Source organism: Phocoena phocoena, chromosome 8, assembly GCF_963924675.1.
Source record: "Phocoena phocoena chromosome 8, mPhoPho1.1, whole genome shotgun sequence".
Taxonomy (NCBI): Eukaryota; Metazoa; Chordata; class Mammalia; order Artiodactyla; family Phocoenidae; genus Phocoena; species Phocoena phocoena.
Genome location: NC_089226.1, coordinates 79,872,669 through 79,890,285, shown reverse-complemented (window position 1 = coordinate 79,890,285; position 17,617 = coordinate 79,872,669). Strand labels below are relative to the sequence as shown.

Genomic DNA, 17,617 nt, shown 5'->3' with positions numbered 1-17,617 from the left:
AGAGATCCCAAACCACAGAGGAAGTCTTGGTACATTTGGAGCTTTCATACCCAAGGGGGTGCTCTTTTGAGAGATAATTTTGTAATTAAATAATTAGTGCTTTATAAGGTTTGTAATTAAATAATTAGTGCTTTATAAGGTAAAGTAAAACTATGGGATACAATGTTGCAATATTGCTAGACTTCCCCATTAAAGTTGTCGGGTAGTTTCTTGCATGTTACAAATAGGGCATCCTGTGAGAACATAAGATTTATAGCCTAGATAACATCTCCACATGTTGAAGACCATATATTACACATCATCCTCGCACGACTCTGCCATTCCCACTGGTGAGATTGATTCTCCGTCTTATTCTTCTCTGAGGACAGTGTGCTCCGTTCAGAAAAAACTCACTTTAATTCCACTGCACAGAGAAGTGTGCTAAATGAGCCTGGCCGAATGGTCATTCCATCCAAACGAACATTCTTCTCTTTCATAGAATTTTTGAAGGGGCCACTTAAAAGAGGAAAGCCAGGGCTTCCCTGGTGGCGCAGTGGTTGAGAGTCCGCCGGCCGATGCAGGGGACACGGGTTAGTGCCCTGGTCCGGGAAGATCCCACATGCCGCAGAGCGGTTAGGCCCGTGAGCCATGGCCGCTGAGCCTGTGCGTCCGGAGCCTGTGCTCCGCAACAGGAGAGGCCACAACAGTGAGAGGCCCGCGTACTGCAAAAAAAAAAAAAAAAAGGGTGGGGGGAAGCTACTCCTCTCTCCTATATGGACTAGTTGCACTTGGGGATTTAATTGATGACTGTATCTGCCCTACACAAGAAACACAAAATAATTCCTGGGCATAAGGGTGGACTGCCAGAAGCTAGCTGACACACCACTGACAAATGCAGGTACACATTTTCTTTTGTTAATACCTGTCAAGGCTTCACAACAGGCATTTCCAGTTCTGTTGTCAGGCTCCTCGCAGCTGCTTCTTGAAGGCTGCTCTCTGCCGAGGGCTGACTGAGGCCAGAAGCGTGGTGTTCTTTTATGCTATCATCTAACCCACCACACACATTCAGGATGTCATCCCAGGGATATGTTCTGCATCAGCTCCGTGTAGCTGTGGGGTCCATTTTGCCTTAGTCGTTCACACGGAGGGCCTCTGGGTATCAGTTTGGTGGCAGAGAACGTGCGTGAGATCTGAGCTCCATCACCCTTGTTCCTTTGGCTTTTTTGACTCAATGGCTTCTATTTGCACAGTCCGCTGCTCTGTCCATGCTGGGCCACCTGTTCTCCTGTCTTTGTGGTCCTAACTAGGTGTCTGAACTGCTCCCCAGGAATATATTTGACACTGTCTTGCCATACTTTTCACTCCCATCTCAGCCCCTCAGCTCTTTTTCTTGAGTAACAGGACAAACCTCATGGGTCAGAAGTGGGGTAACCTAGGCTATCAGGCTCCAGACTTGGAGGGGATTAGGTTGAGATACTGAAAAGAAAGGTTTTTATGTCAGAAGTGTTTTTGGGGTTGTTTTTTTTTTTAAGACACATGGGCACTTGGGTCTTGATTGAAATTACAGTAAGTCCCCTATAAACGAATGAGTTCCGTTCTGAGAGCGCATTCATAAGTCCAATTTGTTCGTAATCTAACAAAGTTAGCCTAGGTACCCAACTAACACCACCGGCTATCTAGTACTGTACTGTAGTAGGTTTTAATACTTTTTACACAAATAATACATAGAAAACAAACACAAAAAATAAAACATTTTTAATCTTACAGCACAGTACCTTGAAAAGTACAGTAGTCCAGTACAACAGCCGGCATCCAGGGGCTGGCATCGAGTGAAGAGGCAAGAAGAGAGTTACTGACTGGAGGAGGGAGAAGAGGTGGGAGATGGTAGAGCTGAGGGATCCTCAGCAATAGGAGACGGAGGGCAAGCTGCAATTTCACTCACGCCTGACGTTGATGGCACAGGTTCTGGTTCCTCGCTGGATTCAATTCTATCTACCCTCTTGAAAAAACGATCCAGTGATGTCTGGGTAGTAGCTCTTTTTTTCTCATGATAGATGACACGGTAGCACCGGATTGCATTCTGAACGGGCTGCTGCAACCTTCGTGTACTGTTCTACGTTCGGGTCCTGTGCCTCAAAAGCTAACAGTGCCTCCTCAGATAAAGAAAATCCCCTTGCCATTTCCTGAGGCATGAATCTCTTTGGTTCTTCAGTTACTTCTTCTTCTTCTTGTCTCTCTTCGTCCTTCCTCTGGGCCTCCTGTTCCATCAGGTCTTCATTAGTAAGTGCCTCGTGTTGCACAGCAACAGTCCTGTAAAGTACACAAAAGCACAACCACTTGTAGGGGGTGCACGCACGTGACAATGTACGCCAGACACATCAACTAACTTATGTGATTGGACGTGTGAATGCACGTTTGCATCTTTGAAAGTTCGCAACTTGAAGGTTCATATGTAGGGGACTTACTGCATTCTTACTCAAGTGGAGTTGACACATATATTTGGCAGTTATAGTTCCTGGTCTGGAAAGCATGTGGTTTTGTTCCAGTGCCCGAAGAAATCTCAGGGGAAAATGTCCTGCCATTTCAAACAAATTACCTTCCTGCAAAGTTTTGACACTGTGCCCTATTAAGTACGCATGTATGGTTGGTACCTTGAGGGAATAATTCAATATTGGGAAGAGGGTAGTGAAGAAGAAACATTAAGATTATGTTCAACCTCTGTGGAATTAGCGTGTAAACAAACTACTTATCAGGAATGATCACATGCGGCTTTGCTTAAATAAATAAGAAGTTGGTGGAATAGACCTCCCTCAAAATATGACACCACATTCACATCTGACCCCATATGGAAAGAAGCATGCAAGCTAGCCCAGGTTCAAATTTCCATTTCCACCACATGCCAGGCATATGGTCTTAGGCAATTTACAAAATCTCTCTGAGCCTCAGTTTTCTCAGCTGTAAACTGTCAATAATTAGATTATTTACCTCATAGCTAGTAAATGTTAGCTGTTATTTTAAATCACTTTTTAATATGAAGAGAAGTTTGATATTACTTATTTAACCAGCTCCCTAGAGCATCTTCCAAAACTCACCCCCCCATATACACCACTACCAATACTGTATTTATTTATGGTACTATGTAGAAACACAGCCCTCATCCCCTTGTTTAGATTAAATGTTTTGATGTTAGAGTTTGCATGACTTCTGTAGGAATCAATGTTGAGCGAAAAGGGTTGGAGCCAAACAAACATTCTCACAGTCCTGATACTCACGAAACCACAGAATTGAATGTTTCCATATAGGTACGTTCTATGATGTAGATATTTTCTGACCAGCCATATGGATCTTTTGTCATCTGAGATGTTAATATTTTCCTTGTATTTTATAGTAGCTCTGGAGCACAGCCAGTTTCTGGAATAGGGTCCACCTGGCTCATTATGTACAGGGCCCAGGAACCGGCTTCCTTGTGCTGTTCAGATGAACGGTGACACACAGAAGAGTTGAGGGCTGGGGTAGGGCAGTGGGCGGGGGAACGCAATTAGTTTTGCTCCCGCATTAAGTTACAAATAATGAGCACTTTCCTGTGTTTTACAATAAGCAATTAAAAGAAATTATAGAGTTGGATGCAAAAATAACCTGAAGGACAGCTCGATGTGTGGAACCACCAGTTTTCTCCACGTGTGGAGAAGGTTAATCCTAGAGAACGCGCAGAACACTGCGTTGCTACAGAAAGGGTTGCGTGTCCACACATGTTTGGCCTCTACCCACACGCTTCTGTATGGTATGACGGTGCATCCCAGAAGAAGGGCTGTGGTGTGTGCCTTTGTGCTTCAGTGGAATTTAACAAACCGATTCCTGAAAATGGTCTCATAAAGGTGAGCAACAGAGCTGCTAGCCTTCTCTTGCTAATTTTATCTTTCCCCTAGTATTTCTCGGTAGTAGCTTTTAAAGGAATGTTATTCTTTTGATTCTAGAGGCAACTTATCCTCCGTTCAGGTTCTTCCCCCACCTGTTTTCACCTCTGTTGCTTTTCTATAAATTAAAGTTGTGTGTTTACTTCTGAGGATAGGGTCTAATCTAGAGAGAGGTCTCTTCATCAGGTGAGAATTACCCATCCCATTCTCTGTGTACTCCTTCTGACTTAGTGACATTGAAGTCTTCCAGTTTGGACCTAAGATGGGTCTAATTATGTACAGATATTCTTTCTTTATGGAAATTGCTCAGATAACTAACTAACCACAGGCATACGTTGGCTATGGAAATTTTCAGGAGCACCATCTGTGGAAACACTGAGAAAGGTATACCTCTACCACAGCTTTGGGGTCCATTAAGAGTGTGTTTGTATGGGGAGGGGGTCTGGTGGGTGTTGGCTCACAGCTGTCAGAATCCCCACGGCACCTCCTGGCAGGAACTCAAGAGTGTCCAGCAGCACTCTGAAAGCAACCTGTCGATCTGACGTTGCCGGTTCTGAAAAAAGAGACTGAAATAGGACAGACGGGTCTTAACTTTCTTCCTTTGCCTTTTTTTTTTTTTCCGATTGTAATTGTTCTGGCATATTCCCAGTCTCCACATTGTGGCCGACTTCTTAAAGGTGGATTTTCTTTATCCTCTGGTTGGAATTAGTGCATGTTCTCCCCTTAGGGACAAAGAATGCAGTTGTGTCACCCTTGCATCTTTTTTTAGACAGAACATGCTCCTTCCTGGATCCAGGAACTTGGAAGACCATGTTCTACTGTGCTTTCACAACAGCCCCGGTCAGTAGGTGCACCTTGTTTGTGATCTGGAGAGGCAGTCCCTTAGCTTTGTTGACATCTGTACCGGGTGGGGCTCAAGGTGGATACTGCCTGGGAAAATAGGGTTTTGTGGCATCTCAGCCTCATCTCTCCCACCCATTTGCCAACGATGTAACAGCCGCGATATCAGGGTTCCCAGTGTGAGTCACTTGCATTTGTACTGGTGAACTTGGTGACTTCTTGGGATTTGGAAACTAGCCATCTTTTTTAGTCCTTTGTAAAAAGCCTAAAGAGTGGACCAGTCTCTAGCAGTTCTGTTTATGAAATTACCCTACCCCATCGACTCCCTGATAATGTTGTTCAACTCAAAGTTTTTACTTTTCTTTGGAAATCTAACATTTTTTTAAAACCATTTTGGGTGCTTCAGTCTTGAAGCAAATGATCCCAGATGTTAGAATTCAACTGAGAAATCGAGTTGCTGCTGGGTACCTTATTGAAATAGAGACAGATTTGGGTTGGAGAGGGGATTTTGATGCTTGGTACGTACCCTAATATACTTTAGGGTTTGGTTGTTTGCTTCTGTTGTTGTTTTTTGTTTGTTTTGTTTTGTTTTTGTTTTTGTTTCTTTTGGCCGTGCCGGGGGGGGCTTGCAGGATCTTAGTTCCCCGAGACCAGGGATCGAATCCGGGTCCTCAGCAGTGAAAGCGTGGAGTCCTAACCGCTGGACCACCAGGGAATTTCCCCATTGCTGTTTTATTTTGTGAGTTTTTTGTTTTCTGTTTTAATTTCATAGTACTTGGTAGGAGGTAGCTCGATCTGTTAGTTTTAGAACAAGCGTAGAAATAAGAAATCTCCATTAAGTGGGTGAGTCAGTTCTTTCTGCCTCTGTTTCACCCTTTCACAACAGAAAGAACTCGGGAGGATCAGAGACATCCGGCTGAAAGTACTATTAATGTGCCTGGAAATCTACCAGCTGCTCTAACTGATCACGTCATTTCCAGTATCATTCTGGTCAAGTGAGTGATGTTAGGGTTCTAATGATCAGGGAGGCCAGTTATGCTTGTACTTGCCTTGTAGCATTGAGATAAAATTTAGTGATTGAGTGGAAGTCCAGATTTAGATCAGTAGTACTCTATAAATTCTCATTCAGCCTGTCACATTTATAGGTATCCTGCACTTTATGGTATGAACACAACAGTGGAAAAGCCAGTTGACATAAAGGGAACCCAGATTTTACTTAACATTTCAAAAGCAGAACTATTTTGCCACATAATAAATGTCCCAATAAAACAAGTTGAACCAAGGAGGTTACTTAAGTTGATGTTAACCCTGCCGTTTCCGTGTCTTAAGTAGACACCGCTTTTTAATTGAATGCTAACCGCCATTTGGTTTTATCACTTAGTCCGGTGCTTGTGAACTTTAATAAGTGTATGAATCACCTTGAAGTTTATGAGTCTTGTTGAAATGCAGATTCTGATTGAGTGGATGCTGTGATGGTTTGGAGGAGGGGAAGCTGAGATTCTGCTTTTCTTATTAGCTCGCAGGTTTTGCTAATGCTACTGGCCCATGGATCCCACTTTGAGAAGCAAGGCTTCATTTAATTTCCATCCATGGACATTTATCACATACCTACATTTCCTAAAACTTGTTTCAGGCTCCACAAGTTTCTCCTTCTGTTGTAGTATTCTTAGTAACAAATTGGAATTGCATTAATACACTTAATTTATAGATGTAACACTCAAAAAATTATCTGAAGTTGGAGATTTAGGTTGCATGAAATGAATTTTGTACTTAATTTTTTTCTATAAATTCAAAGTCCATATGTTTAAATGTAACTTAAATGCCTGTGTTACAATGATGTTTATATCTCCTTATTTATTATTTCCAGAGTCATTTTCCCTTTACGGGAAATTTTTCCCCATGATTTCACAGGACTTGTAGAGATCAACACCTAGCATTAAATGTGATGGATACTTGATAATTTTTTCAGGCCCTTCCTTACGCAGTGGGTCACTGAAACTTCACAGAACCAGGTAGACAGTGTCTTCTTAATTAATGTTACTGTCTACCCTGTGTGGAAATTTAATAAATAATACCTTGCTTTTTGGCAATTTAATAGTCAGAACATTGTTAAATATGAACTTTAGTTCATTTTGACAAATTCCACCTGAAATTCTAAACAAAACAGAATCCTAATTAAAGAGGTTAGGTTTTTCAATTGAATGTTAACTGCCATTTCGTTCTTGTAATCTAACAACTGGCAGTTTAAAACAATACTTTAAAAAGCATTTCTAGACAGTCTCCTTATTTGATGGGCAAGTGACCTGTGTATGCTTGAGACCTCGTTAGGAGGGACTAGAGATGTACACTGTTGGGGCAGTATTTCTCTGTGTAGAGGAGGTGGAGGAAGGAGGCAGAGCATGGATAAATGGATAAGACTGCCAGCTCTGGGTGCCTCTGGCTTTCTGGGACGCTGCCTTGGTTCCCGTAGAACAGCAGGTTTCCCAGAGCAGTAATGATGGAAGCACTTGTAGACCTTTGCATGGTGGCAGCTGTGCCTGGGGTTGGAATGCCAGGTGGAGTGTGTTCTTTGCCCAGGCCTGGTCCTTGTGCCAGGCATTTCCTATCTCTTATTCCAAAATTCATTCCATCATTATAGCTCACTTTAAGACTTACTGCTCTTACTTTCATTGCACCTCCCTAAATACTAGGCAAATATTACCAGTACAGAGGGGAACTGAGTCATTTAATGTGTGGGGGAACCTAGTTTGTGCAAGGTACTGTACGAATTGTGGTAATTCAGAGAATGCCCAATCCCTCTCCTAATGGAGATTACGGTCTGGTTTTACTCCTGGATAAGGTAAGTCTCCAACCAATAGAAAAAATCCTTTTTCAGATATGTGGGGGGGAATAGAAGGAGTGAATAGAGGGCCAGAGCTCTAGGGCTTTCTATCAAAGATGTATGTAATTTTGTCTATCAAATTTATGATTCAGGGAAATACACCTTTTTTTCATGGTACTTGCATGTATGTGTCACTCCAGGTTTGAACTAAGAACCAGCAATTTCTCTGGCGTTCTTAGGCTAAGTAATGTCTCCAAGTGTCACCCAACACCATGAGCGTACTCAGGGATCAGAGAGTAGTATGAAGGACTGTGTTTTATAAGAAGTGTAATCAGATACTCTTGGACATAAACTATGTTATGGTTGAAAACTGCATTTTTAAAGGAACTTCCTTCAAAGCTCTGGAACATATGCATTATCAGATATCATTTACTAAAATATTTATTAGTTTCAGTTGATTGGTCTTTCAGGTGAGTAGGTGAGCATCTGTAATGATCGTGAGCTTTTTTTCCCTCCGTTGTATTTGTGAATTCCAACTACCCATTATTTTCTTTGAGGGATGTGAGGTGTTTCTCTTTTAAGTCTTCTTGGCTAAACAATATATACCTAATGGGAAAACAATACAGAAATAATGCAGAGGGATGGAAGAAACTAGTCCCTGTAGGTGAAGGCCTAGTTTTCCTTTGGAATCTGAGGTTCTGACCTTGTTCTTTCAGGGGAACCAGGGGAAGTGGATGAGTTGATTAAAAACTTTGGTTCTCTTTCCTGCTGTATGACATGGGGATAATTATAGTTACCTGCACCTCTAGGGTCCTATGAGTCTTAATTACTTAATATTTGCAAAGCGTTTGGAGATCTTTGAATTAAAAGTGCTGAGCAGTAGAATCCAAGTTCAGTGTCATCATAATTGGAATGAGAGTTTATATGCCCGCCTTCCCTCCGCCTCCCTCCGTTCTGTTCCTTTGGCCCAGACAGACATGGCTCATGGTTACCACCCAGCTCTGCACACTTCTCTCTAAACCCTTTGCTTTCGGCAACTTAATTAAGCCTAAAAATACATACATACATACATACATAGAATAAGTTAAAAATTATGTCCAGGCCCCTTAACCCCAACTCCACACTTACGTAACCCCTTAGTATTTACTTTCAAATCTCAACAGCCGCTAAGAATAAAATCAATTAATTGACTTGTCTCTTCCAATGTATCATTCTTTCAGGTTCTCCTACACATTGTGATAAACTGGGCTTCTTGAAGCATTCCTCCCACTCAGAAACTCTCGTTGATTCTTCCGTGCCTGTACAGCAGGGTCCAGACTCTTCGGCATCACCCTCAGAGCCTTTCAAAACTTAACAATCATTCACTCTTATTCCTCACTATTCTAGAACTCTTCTGTCCAGAAATGTACTCCGTGCCTTTAACCCAGCTGCCGTCCATCCACTGCGGTCTTTTCTGGATACATTAAAATCCTTTCTATCCTTTGCTATGGTCTTCACAAAGCATTCTTCTTTCTCTAAGTGGAAGTAGCCTCTTTCTCTTTATAGAATTGTACCTATACTTTTCTGGGTCATTTCTACCTTTATATTTTAGTTACTTTACATATATGTCCTACCTCCCTCCTAGACTGGAAGGCTTGAAAACAGATCCATGTCTGATGAATGAACCACCAAAAATAAGCCTAGACTTGCAAGATTTCATTAAATTGGGCTCTTAATAGATTTTTGCATCAGGTATGTTAGGAATTAAATATTAATTGATAATTTTGCATTATCCCTGTTGCTTATAGGACTGTCTAACATGAGCAACTACATCTTTAAACTGTGTTTCCTTTGACTACATGCTCATAGACAAAACCCAAAGGGACTGGGAAAAAACAAAGCCTTGTATTTTTCCGCCTGTATGCCCAAATTATCCATATTATTGTTTGGTTCCCCTTCTTAGCTCTGGCCATGGAAACTTGGCTCTAACATACCTAAAGTTTTGCAAAGCTTTCTTTTAGAGGAGGACTGAATTGTCTGAAATTCCATCTGCTGAAGCAATCAAGCCATAAAGTTGAAGGGTCTTGAAGGTCAGAATATCATCTTAATGGTGCTGCCTTTAGAAACCTGGGCTCTAAGATACACACAACTGCAGAAAACTGTGTCCATACTTTATAAGCTTCTTCTCTGACCACCGTTCATAGCATCACTTCTCTCCTCCCTGTGGTTAAGTATTTTAAATTAAAAAAATATATATTTAGGACATGGCCTGATGGTAAAAATGTGGACAGTGAGACAGGGAACCTTTTAGCTTTATGATATCTGAACAATAATTGTCTCATCTGTATCATGTGGATAATAATACCTGTCCTCTCTCCTTGTGGCAATCAAATTAGATGATGCTTGTGAATGTTCTGCAGTCTTTTAGACAAATATAAGTTATTACTACAGCCTGCTGTCATGGATATTCATTTGGTTGAATGTTTAAGACTTGTGAGTCATGCTTAAAAGTAAACCTTATTTCTATTTCGTTGATTTTCTTTTTAGCTCTGTGCACTATATTTAATTTTTTGAGAATGGGGCTAAAAACAACCTTCCTAGCGTTTTATACATGTGGTTGAGTTGATTGTTGTAAGGCTTGGAACAGAATTAACAGCAGTGAATTTTGTAATGTATAAATAGATACATAGACTAACAAGCTACTTAGAGATCTCGCATAGCCTCTTTATCTCTTGTGTAACACTCACCTGAAGAAACTGTCATATAAGAAAATTGTCACGGAGGTTCTTAACCTTTCATGATTTCCTAATACAGTGTGTAAAATTACTCATTGAAGAGGTAAATAGGACAAAGAACATTAAAAGACTGAAAGTTCCAAATTTTGCTATAATTATTATTACTGCCCCCTTTCCAAGTCTTCTATTAGAAACAGAGCAACAAAGGAAGTCGTAGGGGCAGTTAGTGTGTTGTAGTGTTATTTGCTTTTAAAAAATTATTACTCAAGGTAAGTTATACCCTATTAGAGAAACTCAAGAGATTCCTCATGGCTGATAATTACCATCTATCAAATACTTTAGAGCTTGTAATTTGGGTTTAGTACAGCCTGTACTTGACCTAATAATTTCAGTGAGCTCACTGGTGCTTGCCATATGGAAAGGCTTCTTGTGAAAATGGTATCAGCACTGTTTTCTCATGGTTTAATAAACCCATCAGTAAGTTTTGACTGAGTCTACTACTACATTATTCTGTGTTAAGCATTATGGGGGAATCACCCATGGTCCAGAGAGCTTATCGTCCAATTGAAGACTGACCATAATTAGCAAGCACTGTTACCAATTAACCAGTGAGTAGGGAATGAAGTACTAAATGAGATGTTATGTGGAATTTTAGAGGCGAAGGAGGGCAGTGTGTGCTGGAGTAAACAAGGTGGCATGTGTGATTTGATGGTTGAACTGGGTCATGAAGGATAAGCAAGATTTAGTCAGATAGAGAAAAGAGAATTTTCCAGAGGAAAGGAACAAGTCATTTACAGGCACTGATATATTTGGGGCTCCAAGGACTCTGGCCTGCTCAGAGGAGAGGTGATGAAGCACTGAGTTGACATGAGAAAGTTAGCTAAGTAAGGTGACGCCAGATTTTGGAGGGTGTTGAATACCGGGTAAAAGAGGTTAGATTTGATCTGGTGGAATAAAAAAGTCATCGCAAGTCTTTGTACAGGAGCATAGGATGAGAGGTTAGTCAGGTCATCAGAGTTAAATGGAGCAGAAAGGATGTCATGTACATTGGGCGGGGGGGCGGGGGGAGGTGGGCAGCGCTGGGGGCATTATAGTCAAAATGAGATGGCAAGGGCTGAGCCGAGACAGCGGCAGTGGAATGGAGAAACAGGATGGACAGGAGAAGTATTTTAAAGGAAAAATGAGCAGGACTTCTTCACTGACTGGATTTAAAAGCTCTACAAGAAATACATTGGCAGAATTGATTCCAAGATTTCTATCCTGCAGCCTGGGTGGTCCAAAGTATCAAGAAACCATTGTCAAGGGTAAGCTGTGACAAAGCGAGAGAGAGGCATGGACACATATACACTACCAAACGTAAGGTAGATAGCTAGTGGGAAGCAGCCGCATAGCACAGGGAGATCAGTTCGGTGCTTTGTGACTGCCTGGAGGGGTGTAATAGGGAGGGTGGGAGGGAGGGAGACGCAAGAGGGAAGAGATAAGGGAACATATGTATATGTATAACTGATGCACTTTGTTATAAAGCAGAAACTAACACACCATTGTAAAGCAATTATACTCCAATAAAGATGTAAAAAAAAAAAAGAAACCATTGTCAGAAACAGAAAAGTTAGGAAGTGACATTGTTCCAACAAAAAGTATTGGCCTTATAAGCCAGTAGGCAGTTAGCACTGAAGAAAGTCACTCAGTTGGGTGGGGCCGTGGCTTGGGGTTGGGCTTTATCACCAGGTAGTTTAATTACTGAATGTCTGCAGATGTTCTGCTTTGAGGGTTGCCCATGTTTGGGCTTCAGGATGAAAGCCAAGTAATATTTACTCAGATGCCATTTGTTCCTTTGAAAAATTTGCTTGTGGAACTGATGAGAAAATGATGCTTAAAGTGCTAACTACTTTTATAACCGAAAAGTTATTAATAGAAAGATAAATGCGACAAGTGAAAAGCAGTAACTTTACAGGGTCAACTTCTTTAAGTCCAAGTATAGAAAAAAGGATCATTAAAAGGCTCATTACTACGATAATGATGATAAAATAATTTTCCAACTCTGTAGTTTAAGATGCCTCAGTACCTTGGGCCATTTTAAGCAGTGAGTGTGGGCACTTAGTAAATACTAAACTTTTTCATTAATCCTGAGATGCACATTTTCTTATTCATTTTTTTAACATCTCTGAAATTGGGTTGTGTCTTACAGTCAATGTCATTTTATCGTCGTTGGCTCTGTAGCAGTTGCAACATAGTTACCATTGCCTTAACCAATTTATCTTGCTTATTTTGCTTTCTTTTGCTTTCTTTTTTACATAGGCACAGAAGTTATCTATGATAAAATATGTCTAAATAAGTCTAAAAGAACTCTCTTCCATTCTAAGTGATAAAGAAAGCAATAGTTTAACTGGCTGCGTTTTTTATATCCTAGTGGTACCTAAAATGATGTACTTTAGAAGGATAGTATCTTAGATTTCACGAAGTATGGCATTAAAAGATAGCTAATCACAGCAAATGTCTACCAGTGTGATAGAGGGGAGGAGTAAAATATTCTAAATTTGCCTTTTTTCATTGGCCTGCATTTGAGGTGCCCCTTGGGTGGTTTTAATTTGGACTGGAAACACTAGGAGAAAGAATTTTCACTCAGTGGTGTAAATACAGCTGCCAGGAATAGAAATCTCCTTGGAGGATCCATTTCTTTGACGCTGTGGAATCCAGAACCTTCACAAAAGTTCAGGTATTAGCAGACTGGATATCTGTGTTTTATTCAAACCAGTGTGTCCTCCTAATCTGAGACTGTGTACTCCAAGCAGTTCTGAGCATGCTTGCTACTCATGCAGAAGCAAGAGTGAATCTGCAAGGAAGTTGGTTGGTGTTTGGGGACGGTAATGAAGTCTTGTAGTAGTAGAAAATGTGATCTCTGATAAAAGTGGAGAATGGAAACATTGGGTTCTCGCTCCCAGAGTTTCAGCTCTCTCTGCAGTATGACCTACTGACTGGAGGAGGTAGGTTACCTTCCTGGCAAGTGACACCTCATGGGCAGAAAAGCAGTCCCCTTTGCTACCGACTGGCACAGCGTAACAGCTGTGGCACGTGCGTGTCTTTTTGTAAGCCCTTGCTCCAGAACTCAGAAGTAGGAATAAAGTTAGAGTGTTGGGCTCAGGCGGGGGAATGCTTCTCATTGCTACTCAGGGACGCGATGCCTCAGGTAAGTGATCCTCAGGTCCTTCACCATCCGACGGGAACCTTGTGTCTGTAGGTATGTTTTCACCTCGCTCTTCACTCATTCTAATTGGCTTCCCAGAGCATGCTTGTAGATGGAGAGCCAAATTTAGAGTATAGCTACTCTCTGGCAAACAGGAAAAGATTAATTTTGTAGTGTGCTGTTAAGGGACTTCCCAGAAACCTTCAAAAGCCCAGAAAGAAGCGCCAGCTCAGCTGTCTGTACCAAAATGTGCACAATGCCACCCGGCTTTTTAAAGGTACGCTCGACTCAGAGCTTGCGCACACACGTGCACACAGGTCACATTCCAATAAAAAGAGAGGCTGAACTCTCTTATATGAGTCTGCACAAGAGCCAGAAAAGCCGCGGGCTGAGGGGCTGAGGGAATTAGTGGAGATACACGTCGATGCGCATGTGGCAGGCGCTTGCAATTGCCTTCGAGCTTTTTGATGCCACCTTCTTCAGTTCTCTCTTTTTTCCGGTACGCGGGCCTCTCACTGTTGTGGCCTCTCCCGTTGCGGAGCACAGGCTCCAGACGCGCGGGCTTAGCGGCCATGGCCCACGGGCCCAGCCGCTCCGCGGCACGTGGGATCTTCCCGGACCGGGGCACGAACCCGTGTCCCCTGCATCGGCAGGCGGACTCTCAACCACCGCGCCACCAGGGAAGCCCCAGTTCTCTCTTAAGCAGACACGTTGCTTTCATGATATCAGCCCCAGGCAGAGACGCGTGATTAAAATCAACGTGTAGAAAATGATTTCTGTTTGGGAACGAGCAAAGCTTATTTTCGTTACGACCACCCAAGGTGTAGTAGAAAAACACTGAAGCTGGACTTGGGAGCCCCGAGTTCTAATAGAAACTTTCTTCGTGACGGGAGGCAAGTCCTCCACGGCCTTTGGTTTCCTTATCGGTAGAACTGGATGATCTGACGAAATGATCTTTCTCCTTTGTTTTTCTTTGTTTGTTGGTTGGTTTTTGGCCGCACCGCACGGCTTGCCGGATCTCAGTTCCCTGACCAGGGATCACACCCGGGCCAGAGCGGTGAAAGTGCTGAATCCTAACCGCTAGACCACCAAGGAACTCCCTCCTTTCTTCTAATGGATTATCTCCATGGGAGGAAAGAGTCAACGGGGAGCCTCCTTGTAGCTCCCTGACTTGTTTTGTTGTTCATGCCTGGATAGCCCCTAGCTAGAAAGGCCCCCTCAGACCCCAGAAGCCACTGCTGGTCCTGTCACACGTTCCTGCCATAGGGCCACGTTGCTGGCTCGAGGGAAAAAAAAGATTACTATTACCCTCGCCGTTGTTGCTTGGTAACATTTCTGCGGTTGTGTTTCCTGTGACAGCCCGAGCAGAGATCTTTAAAAATTAAACTTACAAAGCTGCTCAAGTGGGAGGAAAGAGGCAAACTCGAAGCCACCGTTTCTTTTCACTTGCTCAGGAGCCACCTAATCTCGGGTTTACATGCTAAACCTTGGGGCCGAGGCTGCACAGCTCTGGTTTATATTAAGGCCCATCGAGCACACTACTGACATTAACCTGTGTCTGGTGCAGCTGGAGTTTATCACCAATACAGCAGAAACCTTGACCCTGCAGAATGGCCTGGAATTACAATCAGATGGCTGCTTTGTATCCCCGCAAAAGAAAGCCCTAAACAGTCTTGTGTCCTGTTTCTGCTTTCTCCCTACAGTTCCACCAGGTGAGAAGAGTGATGACCATCCTTTTCCTTACTATGGTTATTTCATACTTCAGTTGCATGAAGGCTGCCCCCATGAAAGAAGCCAACGTCCGAGGACAAGGCAGCTTGGCCTACCCAGGTATGCGGACCCATGGGACTCTGGAGAGCGTGAATGGGCCCAAGGCGGGTTCAAGAGGCCTGACGTCGTCGTTGGCTGACACCGTTGAACATGTGATCGAAGAGCTCTTGGACGAGGACCAGAAAGTTCGGCCCAGTGAGGAAAACAATAAGGACGCGGACATGTACACGTCCCGGGTGATGCTCAGTAGTCAAGTGCCTTTGGAGCCTCCTCTCCTCTTCCTGCTCGAGGAATACAAAAATTACCTGGATGCTGCGAACATGTCCATGAGGGTCCGGCGCCACTCGGACCCTGCCCGCCGCGGGGAGCTCAGCGTGTGCGACAGCATCAGCGAGTGGGTGACGGCGGCAGATAAAAAGACTGCAGTGGACATGTCAGGCGGGACAGTCACGGTCCTCGAAAAAGTCCCCGTCTCGAAAGGCCAACTGAAGCAGTACTTCTACGAGACCAAGTGCAATCCCATGGGTTACACAAAGGAGGGCTGCAGGGGCATAGACAAGAGGCACTGGAACTCCCAGTGCCGAACTACCCAGTCGTACGTTCGGGCCCTCACCATGGATAGCAAAAAGCGCATTGGCTGGCGGTTCATACGGATAGACACTTCCTGTGTATGTACATTGACCATTAAGAGGGGAAGATAGTGGCTTTATGTTGTATAGATTATATTGAGACAAAAATGATCTATTTGTATATATACATAACAGGGTAAATTATTCAGTTAAGAAAAAAATAATTTTATGAACTGCATGTATAAATGAAGTTTATACAGTACAGTGGTTCTATGATCTATTTATTGGACATTTCCATGACCAGAAGGGAAACAGTCATTTTTTGCGCACAACTTTAAAAAAGTCTGCATTACATTCCTCGATAATGTTGTGGTTTGTTGCCGTTGCCAAGAATTGAAAAACGTTAAAAAAAAAAAAAAGTTTAAAAAATACTACTAATAAAATTGCATGCTGCTTTAATTGTGAATTGATAACAAACTGTCCTCTTTCAGAAAACAAACAAAAAAAGAAAGAAAGAAAAAAAAAAAAGCCTAACAAAAATTTGAACCAAAACATTCCGTTTACATTTTAGACAGTAAGTATCTTCGTTCTTGTTAGTACTCTATCTGTTTTACTGCTTTTAACTTCTGATAGCGTTGGAATTAAAACAATGTCAAGGTGCTGTTGTCATCGCTTTACTGGCTTAGGGGATGGGGGATGGGAGGGGTATATTTTTGTTTGTTTTGTGTTTTTTTTTTTGTTTTTTTGTTTTGTTTTGTTTTTTTAGTTCCCACAGGGTGTAGGAATGGGGAAAGAATTCCTTCCATCTAGAGTCTGGTTGATAAAAGATTCATTTGTATGTTGCAGAGATGTCGGCAGTATCAATCAGATGACTGGAAAGTGAATAAAAATTAAGGCAAACGAATGACGTGCTCACTCCACTTCCCGTGACGCACCTCTTAGGCGCCTGCTCACCCTCTGGGCCTTGGTCGGGGGAAGATTCTTTGGTTGGAAAGATCTCCATTTACTCTGAGCACATTCTTTCCCCCCCACCCCCTCTGGTCCCCTCCTTGTTTTGTTTTCTCGAAGGGAGAAAAATCAGTTGCGCGCTCTGAAATATTTTACAACTGCTGCAAATGAGTAGACATGTTTTGTCACATCGTGGCACTCATAAGCATGGAGAACAGTGATTTCTTTCTTTCTTTCTTTCTTTTTTTAGATGAGAGAAAAACAAAAAATAATTCAAAAATAAAAATTCTTTTAGATGAGGGGGTAAACATTTGGGTCAATCATTGTAAGGCTTAAAAAAAAATCATGGAAAGGCATATAACTGTCTTGCAAGCAAAAGGTAGAGTTCTGTACAGACCCAGAAACACCTAGATCAGAGCAGGAGTCCACACTGCCAGTGAAATGAGACTGAACAGCCTTCTGGAGGCTGTGTGGAGCTGACCTATCATTTCCAGGTGGTGCAGAAGGAATTTCTGAGTGGCCATGCTGAGGTCTAGGTGGGGTGGAGAAGGGTACTTGAGACATTCCAGAAGGGAGGCCTCTGAAGGACCCTTCAGGGGTGGCTCTGGAATGACATGCGTCAAGTTGCTTGGACCTCGCGCTTTAAGTGCCTACATTATCTAACCGTGCTAAGAGGTTCTCGCTGGAGGACCGCGCTCAAGCCGATTTACACCCTCCACCTCTGAGTAATTTTGCATAAAGCTGGATGAGCCTGGAACATTTTTGGAACTACACGATGGCATTGTGATCATGGAATGGATTCGGTGAGATGGGAGATGTTTGTTACGTGAGCACTTACTGCTTTGAAATTAGACTTGAGGAAACCAGGGTTTTGTCTT

At 42.6% G+C, this 17,617-nt stretch overlaps 1 protein-coding gene across 2 annotated transcripts in view; it reads left to right on the top strand.

The window, feature by feature from the left end:
• The window catches only part of BDNF (brain derived neurotrophic factor), a 35,539-nt gene extending 19,236 nt beyond the window's left edge, over nucleotides 1-16,303 (top strand). For both annotated transcript variants that reach the window (XM_065881719.1, XM_065881718.1), the window contains exon 2: nucleotides 15,156-16,303. In XM_065881719.1, coding sequence (XP_065737791.1) covers nucleotides 15,177-15,923 — 747 coding nt within the window. In that variant the 5' untranslated portion in view covers nucleotides 15,156-15,176 and the 3' untranslated portion in view covers nucleotides 15,924-16,303. The remainder of the gene's footprint in view (nucleotides 1-15,155) is intronic.
• The last annotated feature ends 1,314 nt before the right edge of the window (nucleotides 16,304-17,617 follow it).